We start from the raw sequence: 21,790 nt of genomic DNA on the forward strand, positions 1-21,790 counted from the left end.
CCCCCCCTCCTCTAGGGACGGCTTCCAGACGTCTCTCAAAACTGAAGTTTCAAAAAAAAAAATCTAACTGAAGACTCATGACGGTCGGGTCAGCCCGACAAGGCCCAATTCCAGAGTCAATCCTCCCGAAACCAACCTCGTCGGAAGCAGAAGCGAACCGAAACATGCCCATCAGTACTACGAGTCTCAGCGTAACACCCATCAGAACCGTGAATGCCAGAGAAGAACCCATCGACACCCTCCAAGCAATACCCACCACCTTCCAGGGAACGTCCAAAAATACCAAACCTGCCACAATACCTATTCGAAAGTGTCCCTTTCAACACAAAAGCCACTGTTGATCCCATCCAGGGTACCAAGCAAAATTTCTCCCGGAATCTCCCAGAACACTTTGAAGCTCCGCAGAGATCCCAAGAGGCCAGAATGCTCACCAGGCTCACTTGGAGAACTATCAAGAACCCCTATGGAACCTATGACAATTCCGGATTCAGGATTACCAGGACAACCATCAAGATCAGGGCTTTCAGGAAACACTTCTGGGCATGCTGGTAACTGAGACACACTTGGGCTTTCTGGGTCACAGAGCACATCGGGGTACCCTAGCACAAGAGAAACCTCAGGACATGTCGAGGAACTGCCAACCTCAGAGTCCGACACGACGACAAGACCAAAACCAGGACCGGGCAGAAAATCATTACGAGTAGTGGTCACAGGTACTGGTCTTTCAAAAGAAGACTTGGACTCAGACTTAGAAGTTTCTGTGACTGTAATTGTATCTAACCAAAACTCATCATTGACTACGCATGACTGAAGCTCCACAAGAGCTGCAAAGGTAGTCAGCATAACAGCAATGCCTACTGAAGTGGGCAGTACCTCAGACGGACCTGGGGGGCCGGAGTCATCTCCTAAAAGTTCTGCACCCTTTGGGAGGAACTTGGAAACCTCCAAAACATCAAACAAGACCTCCGAAGTATCATTTCTCAAGTTTTCTGACAGGGATTCTGAACTATCCATGTTACAGGGCCGAACATCAAATACCTTCTGCAGACAGGGCAGATGTCCCAGGAATGGTTCTACCATATGCTGAGACTGAATTTCATCATCAAGAACAGGATGCACAGGAATATCTAGTGAAACTAACTCTGACTCCCTGAGTCTAGCTTCACTGCAGGCAGAATCCTTCATAGCAGTCAAACCAGACTGCAATTCTGAAATGGCAGAACAACAGATGCAATTAGCTGCAATACCTAGAGGAGCCTCTGGGCTCCCTGCAGGAGGTTCATTGCAAGGTAATATTGACTCATCCAGAGTACAGGGTGAAAAGTCATTACTTTCCTCAGCATCAGATTCGCAAAACCAAAGCGCTGTCTCACCCTTAGACTCGGCTAACAATGTCGAATCCGAGGAGACAAAACGAAAAATTTTCGAATCCAAGATCGCTTTTGGTTGTGAAACTGAGGCTTCCAAACCACAAGCCTCCGCAATCTGTAGAGCAGACTGCAAAGTGTTGAAAACAGAAACGCTGGCACAACTGTTATCTGGCAACGTGCCTTTACAGGTGTGAACAAAGCGAGACATAGATTTATTCGCAGAATAGGTTGTGACAACAACATGAGGAACCTTATCAGTCATATTAACATTACTCTTGAGGCTGCAGGGTTTAGGAATTTTCCCCATAGCAGGATCATCTAAGAAACAGGCATCAGATCGCACAGACTCAAACTTCACACAAGCAGAAGAGAATCTATCAGAATTCACACAGGTGTCCACAATCGAGGTACACCCATTCATTTCAGGTAGCACAGTGTCTAAACTCACTTGCGTTACCCCAGAAAGGCCGGAACAATCATCTGATAATTGTGTCTCTTTATTGGAGTCAATTGGTTGGTGTGTGTGTAATTCATCCAAAATCGTCTGCCACACACAATCACCAGATCCACAAAACATTCATCACACTCATCAGAATCAATCAAAGTGTACACAGAATTAACACAAGCATTAAAGTGACTCTGTAACAAAAATTACAACGTTTTTTCTACCATCCTACAAGTTCCTAAACCTATTCTAATGTGATCTGGCTTGCTGCAGCTTTTTCTACTATAACCATCTCTGTAATAAATCAATGTATCTTTCCCCTGTCAGACTTGTCGGCCTGTGTCTGGAAGGCTGCCAAGTTCTTCAGTGTTGAACTGTTCCTCTATGCACACTCCAGTGTGTGTTTTATTTACATAAGCCAGCAGCTTCTCTGCTATCTTATCAGTGATAGAAGAGAGCAGGATAAAAATCCTCCTCTGGAGGCTGTGAAAGGAGCTGGTCTGTCACATACTAAGGAATTAACGACATAGGCAGAGCTGTCTGCAGGAAGCCTGTAATGTTCAGTGCATGAGAGAAGCTGGGGACAGAAGGTAAACACACACAAGTGATCTCTTGAGATTCAGAAGTAAGGCTGTATACAGCCTGCTTGTGTATGGATGTATTTTCTATGTGTGGACATACTGTACATCAACCTACTTCCTGTTTTGGTGGCCATTTTGTTTGTTTATAAACAAACTTTTTAAAACAGTTTTTGACTACTTTTAATGCGGCGGGGAGCGGTGACATTGTGACAGAGGGTAATAGGAGATGTCCCCTAACGCACTGGTATGTTTACTTTTGTGCGATTTTAACAATACAGATTCTCTTTAAGAATCTCTTCGCTTTCTGCGATGTAAAAATCGCAAAACGCCTTCCAAATCAATCTCGAACTCCTCAATCAAAGCCCCAATCTCCCATGAAGCAAATAGAGGCTCAAACAACCCTGTATCAAGGTAACACTCATATGGGTTGGGATCAGGAACATGCATAGATTTTCTTACACCTTTAATATACTGAATAATTCTGCCGATCATAGGATCCACATATGCTTTTGCTTGGGGCAACAAAACCTGAGACTGAGAAGTCTCTCTGGATTCATCACATTCAAGTGTGTTCCACATTTCAGACTTTACAGAAATAATTTCTTTATTAGTAGTTGCTATGGGCAGCAGATTTTTCCGCTTGGAAACCTTCCTGGATTTTCTCCTTTTAGTTTTAGCAGCTACAAGTGGCTGCTGTCTAGATACAAGGGAGCTGTTACTGCATTCATTATCACACTGAATGGATTTGCATGGAATGGATAGAACATCTGACTGATTAGCAGGTACACACTCGTCAAGAATAGATGGTAAGAAAGGCAGTTTAAACCAGTGGGAAAAAATCAATGTAAGAAACTGATAAGGATTATCATTCCAGGAATGACTTTTCAAAATCTCATAAGCCCTCACAAACAGATCTCCTTGCAATAGAATATAAGCTAATAGGAGAGCCGATGTGGACGAATCAGTAATTTGAAAGGTAGGATTCAGAAAAAATCTTACACATTCAGACTGGAAGTCCTCCTTGGTTTCAGAGTCAAGTTTTTTAAACCTCTTAAAGGTACAAGAGCCATATTCGACAAAATCGTACAAATCGGAAATTCCCTCTACACTGGGAATTTTGGTTTGGCTGGTCATACTGTAACGATTGGGGAATTATTTTCGTGGTCAGCGCACAGGACGCGCGCTGACACTACGGAAATCCTCCACAAGCGTGTAATTAGAGAGAACCCAGCTATGGTGCTATGCACCTGTAAAGGGAGATTCCCACTGGCAGATGGAGCTGTGGAGTGCAGATGAACAGATGCCAGATGGGAATTGTACGAGTTGAAGCAATGCAGGGCTGGATAGCCCTAAAAGAGAAAGAGCACAGGAACAGAATGAATGTGTGTCCATCAATCTAGTCGCCACCCAGCGACGGTGAACACACATCAGCAAAAACAAAGTATGAACGCAATCGCAAGACTGGTGATTGCTAACAGTGACACAAGACCGAGCAGGACAAAGCACGAGAGTAGCAAGAAAGGCACAGCAAGCAACAACAATCAGAACATCAAGGAAAATAACAAACACTAGCTAAACGCGAACACCGCACTCATTCGCAACAGCGAACACGTTTAAGACACGATCACCGTGCGTTAGGTGCCCAGTGATAAGCGTACCACCCTAACTAACCAATGAAACACAAACATGAAATAGAGAAAGCAAACATTTGCTAAACGGTTACCTCACCGAGCCTACAGCAAGCGTTCGTACCAGACAAAACAGACAGATGGGGCTACCAGTAGCAACCGCTGCTCTGGCTAGCACCCCTGAGGCGGAATACAGAAAGAACCACCGCTGCTACCGCTAGAGCAGATGCGATCCAGACACACAAACAGATGGGGCTACCAGTAGCAACCGCTGCTCTGGTTAGCACCCCTAAGGCAGAATACAGAAGGGACCACCGCTGCTACCGCTAGAGCGGATGCGATCCAGACAGACAAACAGATGGGGCTACCAGTAGCAACCGCTTCTCTGGTTATTACCCCTAAGGCAGAATACAGAAGGAAGTACTGCCACTACTACTAGGGCGAATGTAATCCAGACAGATGGAGCAGCCAGTAGCAACTGCAGCTCTGGCCTACACTCCCAGACAGACAGAACAATTTCCTGTCGACCGCCGCTGGCAACAAGACAATCGAGACAGAGAGACAGAACAAGGCGATACAGATAATACAACCTGACTGCACTAGAAGGGATGCCTAGTGCAGTCCCAAGGAATTACCCTAAGATAATCTTACCAAACGATAGCAAGGCTGATACTCCAGGAGAGTTTGCAGGAACAAACCATCATGACCAGCAAGGAATTCTGGGAGCAAAAGGTATTTATACAAGCCATCGAAGGAGGCAGCTAAACAATTTGCATGACAAGTATATGCAAATTCCTCACCAGCAGAGCAACTCTGAAAGTTGCAAAGCGAAGACACTCAGACCTAAAGAATGGACCAACAGCTGTCTGCCCGTGCAGACAGCTGAGCAGATCATTATAATATAATGTTAAGAAAGCAACATAGGCTATAAAGCAATAAAAGTAGCAATATATGACTATCTTGTGAGGTAAGTGTACATTTACTCTCCTTTAACACCATTTTATTAAAAAAAAAAAGCCCAGTTATCACTTGTGTAACAGCTTTTTGATAAATGATGTAGATTGCTAAATAAACAAACCATAGACAACCCATAATATCTTGATTGCTTTGGAAGATAATGTGATCCTTTCCATACAAGACTTGTATCCTAGGACTTCAGACAGGGTGATAGCACAAACATGAATTGTAGGATTTCATAGTAGTTTTGTAATAATGCTATTATGTGTTTTGCAGGTACATCTTAAAAGTCACATGACAAATAATACAAACAATTTTAGCTTTGTTGTGGATTTTAGGTCTCTTTTGTACATGAACATACAATTAACATGCAACTTTTTTGACATTTAAATTACCCCTCACGCAATGTGTAAATATGTGCTAATATACAAGTTCTAGGACAATATTTCTCTCATGAGTGTCATACGTCTTATATTCCAAATAGATGGTAAAAAGAGGGTCAGAGTGGGCAGGGAGCACTTACCTATCCTGACACTAGTTCTCCCCCCCTTGCTCTAGCTGCCCTTCTGTACCCCCTGATGTACACTGCAGCCTCCTGCTGCCACCTTCCTCTGCCGCTTTACAACTCCTAGTCCTCCGCTCCTTGGGGCCTCTGTACTTCCTGTTGTGGTTCCATGGCATGTGCGCCACATGTCGTGAGGGACCACAGTGGTGCACATGTCAGGGCAGTGGAGTGCAGTCCGTGTAGTGTAGCTTAGCTGGTAGGGCAGCAGGGGTTGTGCAGTGTATAGTAGCGTAGCTGATGGGTGCAGCATGGGTTAGTGTAGCGTAGCTGGTCAGTGTAGCTTAGAGATGAGACAGTTTGGGGAGGGAGGGATCATAAGGCGCCCCTGCACCAGGGGTCCAGTCCTGCGTGAACGAGGGTGAACGACGTCCACTTACTTTTATTGGAGAGTGGACATCGTCCACCCTAGCACCCTGGAGGGGAGCAGCACAGTGGAGAGGAGCATTGGGCAGAGCAGCGGGGAAGGGCGGAAATTTCCCCCCCTTCCCTCACCTTGGGGCTCCTCTTTCTGGCTCTCCCCTCCAGAACGATTGCGGCGGTGCCGCTGCTCTGGTCTTCACTAGACCAGACTAGCTGCACGCACAGCGTCAACTCGCTGGAACAGGAGGAGGTAAGTCCTGCCCACTGATGCCCGCTGCCAGCCACCGCCGCAATCGTTCTGGAGGGGAGAGCCAGGAAGAGGAGCCGCAAAGTCCAGCTGGGGGGACACCTGGCTACATATACTGGGGCCACTATACACCTGGCTACATATACTGGGGCCACTATACACCTGGCTACATATACTGGGGCCACTATATACCTGGCTACATATACTGGGGACACCTATACACCTGGCTATACTGGGGCCACTATACACCTGGCTACATATACTGGGGACACCTATACACCTGGCTACATATACTGGGCACATATACACCTGGCTATACTGGGGGCACCTATACACCTGGCTACATATACTGGGGACACCTATACACCTGGCTACATATACTGGGGACACCTATACACCTGGCTACATATACTGGGCACATATACACCTGGCTATACTGGGGGCACCTATACACCTGGCTACATATACTGGGGACACCTATACACCTGGCTACATACACTGGGGACACCTATACACCTGGCTATACTGGGGGCACCTATACACCTGGCTACATATACTGGGGACACCTATACACCTCGCTATATATACTGCGGACACCTATACACCTGGCTATACTGGGGACACCTGAACACCTGGTTACATATATTGGGGATACCTGGCTATACTGGGGACACCTATAGACCTGGCTACCTATTATGGGGACATCTATACACCTGGCCACCTATTCTGGGATTATCTATACACCTGGCCACCTATTCTGAGGACATCTATACACCTGGCTACCTATTCTGGTAACATCTCTACATCTGGCCACCTATTCTGGGGACAACTATACACATGGCTACTTATACTGGGGAAACCTATAGACCTGGCTAGCTATACTGGGGGTACCTATTTTGGGGGAACTGCTGTCAGATCTGTATTTTTGTGGAACCGCTGATGCCAGATTACGTGTATTTTGGGGAACTGCTGCCAGATTGTGTATGTTTAGGGACCACTGCTGCCAGATTACATGTATTTTGGGTGTTACGTGTATTTTGGGTGATCCACTGCCAGGTTTCGCGTATTTTGGGGAACTGCTTCCAGATTATGTGTATGTTGGGGGAACTGCTGCTGCCAGATTGTCTATTTTGGGTGAACCACTGCCATATTATCTGTATTTTGGAGGAACCTCTGCCAGATTATGTGTATTTTTGGTGAAATGCTGTCAGATTACATTTACTTTTTGGGGATACACTACGACAGAGCTCAAACTTCCCCTGGCAGACCTTTTATACCACTGCTAAGGCCATGTATATTTGGCCCCACCCATGACCACGCCCACACTATGCTTAACCACACCCATTTTTTGGCACGCTGAGCGCGGCACAGAGATTTTTAACCACCCTGGCGTTCTGATTAAATCGCCAGGGTGGCTGCGGGAGGGTTTTTTTTAAATAAAAAAAAAACTATTTCATGCAGCCAACTGAAAGTTGGCTGCATGAAAGCCCACTAGAGGGCGCTCCGGAGGCGTTCTTCCGATCGCCTCCGGCGCCCAGAATAAACAAGGAAGGCCGCAACGAGCGGCCTTCCTTGTTTTGCTTAGATCATCGCCATAGCGACGAGCGGAGTGACGTCATCGACGTCAGCCGACGTCCTGACGTCAGCCGCCTCCGATCCAGCCCTTAGCGCTGGCCGGAACTTTTTGTTCCGGCTACGCTGGGCTCAGGCGGCTGGGGGGACCCTCTTTCGCCGCTGCTCGCGGCGAATCGCCGCAGAGCGGCGGCGATCAGGCAGCACACGCGGCTGGCAAAGTGCCGGCTGCGTGTGCTGCTTTTTATTTCACGAAAATCGGCCCAGCAGGGCCTGAGCGGCAGCCTCTGGCGGTGTTGGACGAGCTGAGCTCATCCAGACCGCTCAGCAGGTTAAGGTGAGTCCACTCACCTCTTTTTCCAGGACTAGACCCCTGCCCTGCACTATAGGTGTGCCAGGTTTAGTATTTTTTATTCCCTGATATTTCCCCTCTAAACCTAAAGTCTTATAGCCCAGAGCCTTTTATAGTCTGAAAAATACAGAAGGTTGTTTTGTAGTTAAAATCTGGACTTTGTATAGACTGTTCACTGCACTGTGAACTGGACAGAAGTGATGTGTAAAATGGTGTAGTATCACTGCTTTTATAACTAGCCCTTCTTTGTAAGTTGCATTTGTAACACAGCACATGATGTTGAGCTGTAGACACATTTACTAATTATAGAGTATTCTGCCACAGAACAGTGTTCCAAAATCTACCAACGACAAGCATAATGTTTATCTTTAATTACAAGTTCCTTTGAAGCTTATTTATTAGTTTAAATTGGATTATAATTTAGTTTCATTTATATGATCCCTCTAATCAAGATACTGCTTGTATGAGTTGCTCTCAAGTCATTAAAATAAGCTTGAAATTATTATTAAAGTACAGCAATTAATTTAACCAATCAATTATCTGCAGCACTTTATAGTTTAGATTTTATGGCAAATTGAGACACTTACCGAGAACATCCACTAAGCTTTGCAGTTCTTGTTTCAGACTCATAATATCTTTGCACAGCTGAATGTCATCAATCCTGCACAGGAAGACAAAAATACACATCATTCATGAGGACATATTACACTTAGCACCCGGTGTAGAGACATGACAAAATATATGGCTCTGCATTACAAGGGTGATTACACAAGGCCATTAATGTTATCATGGATTAAAGGAGTGCAGGGCAGTTTTTAGGATGCATAGCTCTCATGGTGGGGAGGGGGACATGATGAAAGTAACCGACCGTCGATTGGGTGACTTCAACCACCAGGCGGATTGCTTGTGGGGCAGCAGTCAAGGGCTGCCGTACACACGCTTGATTATTGGCTGAGAGGGTTGTTACCGGCCACATCAGCCGACTTTAGTCAATCGTGTGTATGAGTCTTTAGAAGCAGAGGATCAGCAGGACAGCCATGCAACTGGTTTAAATTTAAATAAATATGTCAGCCTCCCAGTCCCTCTCACTTCAGGTTTTCTTTAAGGTTTCTGTGCATGCCAGGTCAATGTTCACACTGGGTCTAAGAACAAATGTAACATCTGAAACAGAGTATTATTATTATTATTATTTTTAGTATTTACATAGCACCATCATTGTCTGCAGCTCTGTACAGAATATATTATCTTTGTCACTTAACTGTCCCTAAAAGGGGCTCACAATCTAATCCCTACTATAGTCATATGTCTATGTATGTATCATAGTCTAGGACCAATTTAGGGGGAAGCCAATTAACTTATCAGTAGAGATGGCTCGAACCTCCGATTTTCGGTTCGCAAACCTCGAACGTGAACCTCCGCAAAACGTTCGGTTTGCGCATACTTTTTAAACCGCAAAAGACTTCAATGGGGAGGCGAACTTTGAAAACTAGAAATTTATGCTGGCCACAAAAGTGATGGAAAAGATGTTTCAAGGGTTCTAACATCTGAGTTTTTGCATGGGGGAGTGGGATAGACACCAAAAGTCCCGGGGAAAAATCTGGATTTGACGCACAGCAGGGTTTTAAGGGCAGAAATCACATTGCATGCTAAATTGAAGGCCTAAAGTGCTTTAAAACATCTTGCATGTGTATACATCAATCAGGGAGTGTAATTAGTGTACTGGTTCACACTGACAGACCAAACTCACTGTGTAATGCACCGCAAACAGCTGTTTGTGTAGTGACGGCCGTGCTGGACTGGTGCACACCATGGCGAGATTGCTCTTCCTCAGTAATAACAGGTAATGTCTGACTGCCTTATCAACTTTCAATGGTTCTTTCTCTACCATTGTTAAAGCTTACATCTATTTTTTTAAATTACTTTTTCTGCTGGCTGTTCAGTACCTTTAACGAGAATCTGTTATGGAGGGCAAGTCTGCCATTCATTCAACTGTGTGAAACTTTCGATGGTACTTTCTCAGTACTATGGTGACCACGGGCAATGGCCGGGGAATCAGGGTTCAATTCCGGTCCAGAGTGGGAGACTGAGAAATGGCTACCACCACACATCCAAGGAAGGACCCATTGTGCTGTATAAGTAATGTACCTGCCCTGACTGTGCTTTGCAGACCAGGCATCTGTGGTCAGATGGACCCTTGACCCAACGCTGTGTGCCAGAGATGACACCACTTGCCTTTAACGAGAATCTGTTATGGAGGGCATGTCTGCCATGCATACAACTGTGTGACTGATAAACAAGTTTCCATATTACTTTCTCAGTACCATGGTGACCACAGGTAATGGCCGGGGAATCAGGGTTCGATGAAAAACGGCTACCACCACACATCCAAGGAAGGCAGCAGGCATGCTGTGGGCAAAGGAGCAGGAACGGCTACCACCACACATCCAAGGAATGCAGCAGGCATGGCATGCAAGTCCGGACTCAGGGAGGTAGTGACGAAAAATAACAATACAGGAGGACTTTCGAGGACCTGCTGTATATGATACGAATCAACTTTAAATCCTTTAACGAGAATCTGTTATGGAGGGCAAGTCTGCCATTCATTCAAGTGAAAGGTATGCACTGACTGCCAGGTATAATACAATGTGCAGTCACAGATGCAGTGAAAGGTATACAGTGACTGGTATTACAATACAATGTGCAGCTGTCACACAGGTGCAGTTAACAGGTATGCACAGACTGGTATATTACACAGCGTGCGGTCACACAGGTACTGTGAACAATTATGCAATGACTAGTATTACAAATTTGCAGCTGTCACACACACACAGGTACCGTGAATAGGTGCAGTGACTGACTGATATATAACACTGCATGCGCTCACGTAGGTAGGTGCACTGAACAGGTGGGTATGCAGTGATTGGTATTACAAATGTGCAGCTGTCACACACACAGGTACCGTGAACAGGTGAAGCGACTGACTGGTATGTAACACTGCGTGCGCTCACATAGGTAGGTAGGTGCACTGAACAGGTGGTTATGCAGTAAATGGTATTACAAATGTGCAGCTGTCACACACAGAGGTACTGTCAACAGGTGCAGTTACACTGCGTGCACTCACGTAAGTAGGTAGGTGCACTGAACAGGTGGGTATGCCGTGATTGGTATTACAAATGTGCAGCTGTCACACACACAGGTACCGTGAACAGGTGCAGTGACACTGAGAGAGCTCACATAGGTAGGTAGGTGCACTGAACAGGTGGGTATGCAGTGATTGGTATTACAAATGTGCAGCTGTCACACACACAGGTACCATGAACATGTGCAGTGACATTGCGTGCGCTCACATAGGTAGGTAGGTGCACTGAACAGATGGGTATGCAGTGATTGGTATTACAAATGTGCAGCTGTCACACACACAGGTAGTCACTGAATGTGCTGGGTCTGGCAGTGGCACAGTAGGAATTACCAAGGGGCCAAGGTCCAGCAGATGCGACTGACTGACAGGGCTTTATATGCAACACAAGTGTCTGTGGGACACACACAAAAAAAAAATAGATCACAGGAACAACATTAGCTCTCAAAAGAGCTGTTGAGGATGAGGAGTGCTTTTTAGCAATAAGTAAGAAGGAGCAACCTAACAAGCCTAACACAAGAGCCTAACTAAGCTTTCCCTATGTCAGTAGGTTCTCTCCCTTCTCTAATTACTGCAGCCACACGAGTGAGTGAAAAGGCTGATGCTGCCTGCGTTTTATAAGGGGGGGGGGGGGCTCCAGGAGGGAGTGTAGCCTGATTGGCTACCCTGTGTCTGCTGACTGTGTTGTAGAGGGTCAAAGTTGACCCTAATGTTGTAGTATACGGGGCGGGTCGAACTCGCATATAGTTCGAGGTTTACAATAAGTTTGCGGTCGAACCGTTCGGGCCATCTCTACTTATCAGCATGTTTTTGGGATGTGAGAGGAAAATGCTGGTGGAAACCCACACAGACACAGGGAGAACATACTGTACAAACTCCTTGCAGATGTTGACCTCAGGCTGAGATTTGAACCGGGGACCCAGCGCTGCAAGGCGAGAGTGCTAACCACTACACCAGCGTGTAGACCACTGTGCTGCCCATACTGTGTTACTGAGGATATCTGTACATGGACAGGTACAATATTTGTCATTTTTTTTCTATTACTGTCTGTATTTATTGTGAGAAGATTCACTTCATTTCCGGTTATGGGGATAGGGAGAGCAAGAACAGTAAGCAAGGGGAACCTTCAGCATAGGCACACAGATGGTGATAAATCCCAGACAGATGTATACATCCTTTCCCACTGTATCATGTATCAATAACTAACAAATGAAGTTGTGGCTGGAGTGCCACTTTAGACAAAATTAACAAAGCAAATTTTTTTCTTAAAAAAAAAAAGGTCAATATGATATTTTCTCTAAATGGCACACATCTGATGCCTGTTTGAGTTAAGTTAGCAGATATCTGCCTTGATATATTATCCATACGGTGTGGAGGCGAGGAACGTGACGCATAGGTCAACATCAGTGAATTACGTGAAGAAATGTTATGGAATGATGCACGTGACACGTGTTTATCTGATTCACCAGTAAAGTATGAGTTCATTAAAACTAACTTTAGTTCCACTCGAATAAGGATTTTGTTTCTACAACATTCATAAAGCAGTTTTGGGGATGCAGGGTTGAGTCAAGGAATCTATAAAAACAAAGATGGCAACACCTGTTTACAATGTATAGTAGTCAGGGTACAGTTTGTAGAACAGTGTATATTTGCTGCCCGATCAAAATAACTCCACACACACAGCCATTAATGGCTAAACCCCTGGCAATAAAAGAGAGTACGTCCCAAGTGAAGCAAGTGACGTTTATGGTAGTTATCATGTTGGAATCCTGCCCTGCATCCCAGTTTCTGAAGGGTGGGGATAAAGCTTTGTTTTGGTATGTCACAGTACATGTTCGAAGACATAACAACAAAAGTTGTTCAACCACTTCAGCCTACAGTGTTGTTCACCTTATGCATCCGAGCAACTGTCACCTCCCATTCATACGGCAATAACTTTATCACTACTTATCACAATGAAATGATCTATATCTTGTTTATTCCGCCACCATTTAGGCTCTCTTTGGTGGTACATTTTGCTAAGAATTATTTTATTCTAAATCCATTTTAACAGGAAGATTAAGAAAGAAATGGAAAAAAATAATTATTTCTCAGTTTTTTGCCATTATAGTTTGAAATTAATACATGCTACTGTAATTAAAACCCACACATTTTATTTGCCCATTTGTCCCAGTTATTACACCATTTAACCACCCTGGCGTTCTGATTAAATCGCCAGGGTGGCTGCGGGAGGGTTTTTTTTAAATAAAAAAAAAACTATTTCATGCAGCCAACTGAAAGTTGGCTGCATGAAAGCCCACTAGAGGGCGCTCCGGAGGCGATCTTCCGATCGCCTCCGGCGGCAAGAAATAACACGGAAGGCCGCAATGAGCGGCCCTCCGTGTTTCTCTTCCCTCGTCGCCATGGCGACGAGCGGAGTGACGTCATGGACGTCAGCCGACGTCCTGACGTCAGCCGCCTCCGATCCAGCCCTTAGCGCTGGCCGGAACTGTTTGTTCCGGCTACGCTGGGCTCGGGCGGCTGGGGGGACCCTCTTTCGCTGCTGCACGCGGCGGATCGCCGCGCTGCAGCGGCGATCAGGCAGCACACGCGGCTGGCAAAGTGCCGGCTGCGTGTGCTGCTTTTTATTTGGTGGAAATCGGCCCAGCAGGGCCTGAGCGGCAGCCTCTGGCGGTGTTGGACGAGCTGAGCTCGTCCAGACCGCTCAGCAGGTTAAATTATGTCCCTCTCACAATTTGGGGCGCCGATATTTTATTTGGAAATAAAGGTGCATTTTTTCAATTTGCATCCATCACTATTTACAAGCTTATAATTAAAACAATTATATTAATATACCGTATTTTTCAGGATATAAGACGCACTTTTTCTTCCCCCAAACAGGGGGGGGGGGGAAAGTGGGTGCGTCTTATATGCCAAAGATACAAAAAAAATGGGTGCAGAGTGCGCAGGGAAGCTCTTACCCATCCTGCCGCGGCGCTCCTTTCCCCCTTCTCTCCAGCTGCAATCCTCTTCTCCCTCTGGAAGTCAAGGTCGGTGAAGCTGCTGCCGCGGTTGGGTCCTCTGTTCCTCCTGTGATGAAAATAAAGATAGGTACATCAGCGGCATGTTACCGATAGTTTATGCGCATCGCAATCCCCTTCCATGCACCTCACGGAAAGCCGGCCCCTGCCGCTACACACTGGGTCCTTCTTGCTGGCCGCCTCCTTCCCCATCTTCACTGCACCTGCGCCGCGTCATACATGATGTCACGCATGACGCGGCGCACGTGCAGTGAAGACAGGGAAGAAAGCGGCCCGCGAGAAGGACCCAGCATGTAGCGGCAGGGGCCGGCTTTCCGTGAGGTGCATGGAAGGGGATTGCGATGCGCATAAACTATCGGTAACGTGCCGCTGATGTACCTATCTTTATTTTCATCACAGGAGGAACAGAGGACCCAGTGGTGGCAGCAGCTTCACTGACCTTGACTTCCAGAGGGAGAAGAGGATCGCAGCTGGAGAGAAGGGGGAAAGGAGCGCCGCGGCAGGATCAGGTGTAGTATTGATGGTGTTGTAGTGTTAGTATAGTGTAGTGAAGTGAATTGAAATGGTGTGTTATGTTAGTGCAGGATAGTGTTGTGAAGTGTGTTATGTTAGTGCAGGATAGTGTTGTGAAGTGTATTGAAGTGGTGTGTTGTGTTAGTGCAGGATAGTGTAGTGAAGTGTATTGAAGTGGTGTGTTAGTGCAGGATAGTGTAGTGAAGTGTATTGAAGTGGTGTGTTAGTGCAGGATAGTGTAGTGAAGTGTATTGAAGTGGTGTGTTAGTGCAGTGGTGTGTCGTGAATTGCTATGTAGCTTAGTTGGTAGGGCAGCTGGGGATAGTGTAGTGTAGATAGAGTAGGTTAGAGACAGTTTTAGGAGGTGAAAGGTCCATAAGATGCCCCTGCATTGCAGACGCACCTAGGTTTAGTTATTTTTTTTTTCTTCCTAATTTTTGCCCTCCAAACATAGGTGCGTCTTATATGCCGAAAAATACGGGTACTCTCTTGACATGCATATTCAAAAAGTTCAGACCCTTAGGTAACTATTTATGTTTTGTTTTTTTTAATTGTAATTTTTATTTTTTATAAAAAATGTATTTGGGTAATTTTTGGTGTTGGAGGTAAACAGCTAATTTTAAATGTAATATAATGTATTTACTTAATAAAAGATGTATGTGGGTGTACTAGGTGTACTGGTTTTACTATTTGGCCACAAGATGGCCACAGTCAAAAAGTCCTGGAAGCGAACGATCTTGCTTCCAGGAAGCATTTGGAGGACATGAAACTTTTTTTTTTTCCTGTAGAAAGACTGCAGCCTCTGATAAGAACTATATTCCCATTCATTGATCTCAGGGTTAACGGCAGGCGGCGGGAGCAAGTTTCAAAAGCTTGCAAAGAAATCTTGTACAGTTAGTCATTAAAGGTATCACCTAAAAAACTTTTGTTTTGTCTTCAGATTCTCTCCATGACTAATAACGGACCAAACGCAACAGTACATGTTGGCATTCATGTTTCCCTCAATGAACTGTAGCTCCCCAGTGTCGGCAGCACTCATGCCGTCCTAAACCATGTCACTCCCACCACCATACAAAAAAGAGAAAACAGGCCCTTCCTCAAAACACCAATATCTTTATTGTATATGTAAAAAAAGAACTCACACTGTAATGCCCAAGTTGTCTCCATTAAAATCATAAAATCACTCTCTTACATGGACAAATAGCACAGCCAGTTGGTCTGACACAGAACATCAAGCTGACATTCATGCCATACACACCAGGGGTCCCCATCAAGACCCAGCCATACACTATATATGACAAATTATCACTAGAGCTGTAAATAAAGTGAATAGGTCCCTCTATGGGAAATGTTCACACAAGGCTAGTGCATAGATTTGCATGTGAGATGATAAATCACAACAGACACAGTTATTCAGCTGATCCAGCATAGACTCCTGATATTTATTCTATAGATGTTTATATACACAAACAATTGCAGAGAAGGCCATCTGGTTCACAGATACTCACTTTTGTTGCCAGCAGGGTTGCTCAGATACCCCCAATCACGATTCGAGTGATCACGAATTAGACCCCGCCCACTTTCGAATTGACAAGTGATCACAATCACGAATAGAAACAGATATCCGACTCGAGTTTGGTTTTGAGTCGAATAACTGCTTGTAATCACGAATCACGAGTCGTAAATCGTAAGTAAAAACCCGCCGATTTTAACGGTTAATAGCAAAACCCCCTTACATGGCATAAACACCAAATTTGCTAGATATAGTAAGAAGAACAGTGGGAACAAGAGGAAACATTTTTCAAAAAGACCTTATACTTTTTGAGAAAATCGATTTTAAAATTTCAAAGGAATAAAGTATACATTTTAATGCGGTAAATGACAGTTCGTTAATGAAACAAAACCCGCCGACAGTTAATAGCAAAGCCCCCTTACATCCTAGAAACACCAAATTTGCAGGATATGTTAAAAAGATAGTGGGAAAAATATTATTTTCCTATATTTTTTCCTAAATTTCTTTTTCATGTGTTTTTTTTTAAAAAACTGACATGGGGTCCCCCCTCCCGAGCCTCTGTAACCCCTTGTCCCCCATGCAGGCTGGGATAGCCAGAATGCGAAGCCCTGGCCGACTGGGGCTTCGCACCCTGAGCTATACCAGCCCGCATGGTCCATGGTATGGGGGGCTCTGCAGGAGAGGGGTGACCAAGCCTTCCCCTACCCCCCAGAGCCTTTGTCCAATCCATGGACAAGGGGCTCTTCCCCACCTCTGGTGCCCCAGGAGGAGGTGGGGGCGATGACTCCCTGGGGGGGTACATGGTGGCATCTGGGAGACCTCTTTAAGAAGGGGACCCCAGATGCCCACCCCCCTACCAGGAGAAATTAGTATAGGGGTACAAAGTACCCCTTACCCATTTCCACAAAGGTTGCCAGCGCTGTAGACATTATGGCTGTGTTTTGAGCTATTTTGGTGGTACAAACACTTACACTGTTATACAAGCTGTACACTGACTAATTTACATTGTATTTTAAGGGTTCCTGGCTCTACCTTATTATTATGTGACCTCAGCTAATACAATTCTACCAATAGTCCAAGAGAGTATTGGGTGCCTTGACACCTTAAAGGGATACTTAAAGGGGAATTTCAGCCTAAACAAACATACTGTCATTAAGTTACATTAGTTATGTTAATTAAAATAGATAGGTAATATAATCTCTTACCCACTCTGTTTTAACCTCCCTGGCAGTCTATTAAAAACCGCCAGGGGGCAGCAGAGTAGTTTTATATTTTTTTTTTTTTAAATCATGTAGCGAGCCCAGGGCTCGCTACATGATAGCCACTGTGCAGCAACATCCCCCCGCCCTCTTTGATCGCCTCTGGCGATCTCCGATCAGGAAATCCCATTCAAAGAACGGGATTTCCTGGAGGGCTTCCCCCGTCGCCATGGCGACGGGCGGCATGACGTCACCGACGTCATCGACGTCGTGACATCATTGGGAGTCCCGATCTACCCCTCAGCGCTGCCCGGCACTGATTGGCCAGGCAGCGCACGGGGTCTTGGGGGGGCGAGTGGCGGCGGCTAATCGGCACGGAGTGGTGGCGATCAGAGTGCACACGCAGCTAGCAAAGTGCTAGCTGCGTGTTGCAAAGAAAAGTGTGAAAATCGGCCCAGCAGGGCCTGAGAAATCCTTCTGCGCGGCACAGCCCGAGCTCAGCTCGGGCTTATCACCAGGGAGGTTAAATGAACAGGCGAATGTTTGATTTCATGATGGCAGCAATCTTTTTGGTTGAAAGGAGGTGACAGGGAGCATGAGGCAAAGTTCCAACTTTCCTGTGTGCTGATCACCCCTCCCAGTTGCTAGGCAACGTGAACAACAACATAGGAAATCCCATCATGCTTTGTACAGCATCAGGGAAAAACCGCCCAGGCAGATTTCTTTGATGGGGTGGAGCTTAGCTAAAAATGCAGCTAAAAATGAGGCTTGGGTAAGAAAAACAAAGTTCTGATGCTGTGAAACTGTTAAAGAACACCAAGCCTTTTCAGTTCTGCTGAGTAGATTTTTAGTCCGGAGGTTCACTTTAAGTCACCTGTAAAAAAAAAGAGTTTCACTTATCTGGAGCTTCTACCAGCCCCCTGCAGCCGCCATGTGCCTGTGCCGATCCTCAATGATCTTCCGTTCCCCTCTGCCAGCTTGTTTAGTTTTCACCGACTCTGAGCCAGCGGGCCACTGTGCCTGCGCAGCCCTGGCCTTGTGTATTCTTGCTCGCATTCTCGCCCGCAATAGCGCCCTGTGCCTGCGCAGGACGCTATTACGAACAAGAATGTGAGCTGGGGTATGCGTGGCCAGGGCTGCGCAGGTGCAGAGTTGGCAAAACAAAACTAGCTGGCGGCAGGGGGAACGGGGGATCGTTGAGAACCGGGGCGGACACAGGACAGCTGCAGGTAAGTGAAAATTTTTTTTACAGGTGACTTAAGTATCCCTTTAAAAAGAAAACAGAGACAGGGAGCCCCAATAGCATAATATGTTAAAAGATTAAGGAATAATTTGTTATCAGACAAATGGTTTCTCACAAAGGTGGGTTGCATAAGGGGCAACCGACCACTTGTCAAATTATATAACCTGACTCCACTCGGGTGTCCAGCTGGACTGGATGTGGTCGCTCTCTACATGAGAAAGACAATGGCCTTCACAGTGGTGTGAAACCCTCCAGCCCAAAATGGTGGGGGATATGTAGCACAATTAGGGATAAGAGGCACCCAGGGATGTATAAAACTAAGTTAAAAACACTTAAAATAGAAAATAAGGAAGTGGATTACCCAGTGGCGGACACAGCCAGCAGTGGGCCCCTGTGCAAAATTGTAATTGTGGGCCCCCTATGACCTGCGGCGCGCACAGCAAAAAATGGGCGTGGCAATGACCGGATGAGGGCGGAGCTAACTGTAACTTAAAGCGAACCCGGGGTGTGGGTTTATTTCCTTTTAAACAATACTAGTTGCCTGGCGGCCCTGCTGATCTATTTGGCTGCAGTAATAAACTGAATTACACCAGCAACAAGCATGCAGCTAATCTTCTCAGTTCTGACAATATTGTCAGAAACCCCTGACCTGCTGCATGCTTGTTCAGGGTCTATGGTTGAAAGAATAAGAGGCAGAGGACCAGCACGGCAGCCAGGCAACTGGTATTGCTTAAAAGGAGAGAAATATGTCAGCCTCAATATTATTCTCACCTCAGGTTCCCTTGAAAAGTGCAACGCAAAGACAGTGGGCCCAAGTTTTGGTGACCCTTTCCCCAGAAAATTCACATAATTGTGCAGGTTTTCTCAAGAAAATACACATATATGCCCAGAAAATACGTGCAATCATGTCGGCAGATATGCCCAGAAAATACGTGCAATCATGTCGGCAGATATGCCCAGAAAATACGTGCAATCAAGTCGGCAGATATGCCCAGAAAATACATGCAATCAAGTCGGCAGATATGCCCAGAAAATACGTGCAAACAAGTCGGCAGATATGCCCAGAAAATACATGCAATCAAGTCGGCAGATATGCCCAGAAAATACGTGCAATCATGTGGCAGACCTGCCCAGAACATACACCTGCTAATATAAATAAAACAAAAACATTTACTCACCTGCAGCAGCAGACCTCCTGTCCCAGCCTCCATCCGGCGCGCAGCTCCCATGGGTGGTTGGGTGGATAGGTAGCCTAGTGGGTGGGTGAGTTTAGGTAGCCTGGTGGGTGGGTGGGTAACTAGCCCGGTAGGTAGGTAGGTAGCCCGGTGGGTGGGTAGGTAGGTAGCCTGGTGGGTGGGTTGGTAACTAGCCCGGTAGGTAGCCGGGTGGGTGGTTAGGTAGGTAGCCTGGTGGGTGGGTAGGTAGGTAGCCTGGTGGGTGGGTTGGTAACTAGCCCGGTAGGTAGCCGGGTGGGTGGTTAGGTAGGTAGCCGGGTGGGTGGTTAGGTAGGTAGCCGGGTGGGTAGGTAGGAAGCCTGGTGGGTGGGTAGGTAGCCGGGTGGGTAGGTAGGTAGCCGGGTGGGTAGGTAGGAAGCCTGGTGGGTGGGTAGGTAGCCTGGTGGGTGGGTAGGTAGGTAGGTAGCCTGGTGGGTGGGTAGGTAGCCTGGTGGGTGGGTTGGTAACTAGCCCGGTAGGTAGCCGGGTGGGTGGTTAGGTAGGTAGCCGGGTGGGTGGTTAGGTAGGTAGCCGGGTGGGTAGGTAGGTAGGTAGCCTGGTGGGTGGGTGGGTAGCCGGGTGGGTGGGTAGGTAGCCTGGTGGGTGGGTTGGTAACTAGCCCGGTAGGTAGCCGGGTGGGTGGTTAGGTAGGTAGCCGGGTGGGTGGTTAGGTAGGTAGCCGGGTGGGTGGTTAGGTAGGTAGGTAGCCGGGTGGGTAGGTAGGTAGGTAGCCGGGTGGGTAGGTAGCCGGGTGGGTAGGTAGCCGGGTGGGTGGTTAGGTAGTTGGGTGGGTAGTTAGGTAGGAAGCCTGGTGGGTGGGTAGGTAGCCGGGTGGGTAGGTAGCCGGGTGGGTGGTTAGGTAGTTGGGTGGGTGGTTAGGTAGGAAGCCTGGTGGGTGGGTAGGTAGCCTGGTGGGTAGGTAGGTAGCCGGGTGGGTAGGTGGTTAGGTAGCCGGGTGGGTAGCTATCCGGGTGGGGGGCCCGACTCCTATCCTCCCTCCCTCCCTTCCTTCCTCACCTCGGGGGGCCCCCTCCCGATATGCGCGGCGGGAGAGCGAGCGGCAAATGCAGGAAGTCTTCAGGGCTCTCCAGGCATCCGCTAGAGGTCCAGCCGCTGAGTCTCCAATATGTCTCCAACTGGAGACATATTGGAGACTAAGCGGCTGGGCCTCTAGCGGATGCCTGGAGAGCCCTGAAGACTTCCTGCATTTGCCGCTCGCTCGCTCGCTCTCCCGCCGCGCATATCGGGAGGGGGGCCCCCCGAGGTGAGGGAGGGAGGGAGGATAGGAATCGGGCGGCCCCCCGGGGAATAAAATAATAAAAAAAAAATTAAAAAAAAAAAATACTTAATGGGCCCCTGAAGAAAACGGAACTTCAGGGGCCCTCGTGCGGCGGCACGGCCTGCACGGCCGTATGTCCGCCACTGGGATTACCTCAATAATGACAGTCTCATAAGACAAAAAAGTTTTATCATCACAGTTCCGTGGGTCTGAGCCCCCTTCCTTAGGCCAAATACAGTGTCACAGGGTAAAACAGCTGGAGTGAGAGGCACTCATTGCTCTGGCTGTTTTACCCTGTGGCACTGTATTTGGCCTGAAGAAGTGGGCTCAGACCCACAAACGCGTTGCCTGTGCTAATAAAACTTTTTGACCTAATGTAAATTTTTTTTACATAGTAGGGTGAGTTTTGTGAGCATCTATTGTGATAGAGTCAGATACCTTATCCTTTCTGTATTGTTCATCGTGCTTTGACAAAAGGGACCTGTCAGGGCTCCAAAACAATTGTTAGCATTTTTATTGCTCATGCAATAAAGGACTGAAAACTTTAAAGGACACGTCTGATCATATCCATGATCATGCAGTCCAGCACCCACCAG

General features: G+C 46.7%; 1 protein-coding gene across 1 annotated transcript in view; it reads right to left on the reverse strand.

Moving 5' to 3' along the window:
- The window catches only part of BMERB1 (bMERB domain containing 1), a 260,126-nt gene that overhangs the window by 38,734 nt on the left and 199,602 nt on the right, over nt 1–21,790 (reverse strand). Inside the window, exon 3 of the mRNA XM_068244775.1 lies at nt 8,665–8,738. Within this exon, the coding sequence (XP_068100876.1) occupies nt 8,665–8,738 (74 nt within the window). The remainder of the gene's footprint in view (nt 1–8,664; nt 8,739–21,790) is intronic.

Source organism: Hyperolius riggenbachi, chromosome 7, assembly GCF_040937935.1.
Source record: "Hyperolius riggenbachi isolate aHypRig1 chromosome 7, aHypRig1.pri, whole genome shotgun sequence".
In the NCBI taxonomy this organism is placed as follows: Eukaryota; Metazoa; Chordata; class Amphibia; order Anura; family Hyperoliidae; genus Hyperolius; species Hyperolius riggenbachi.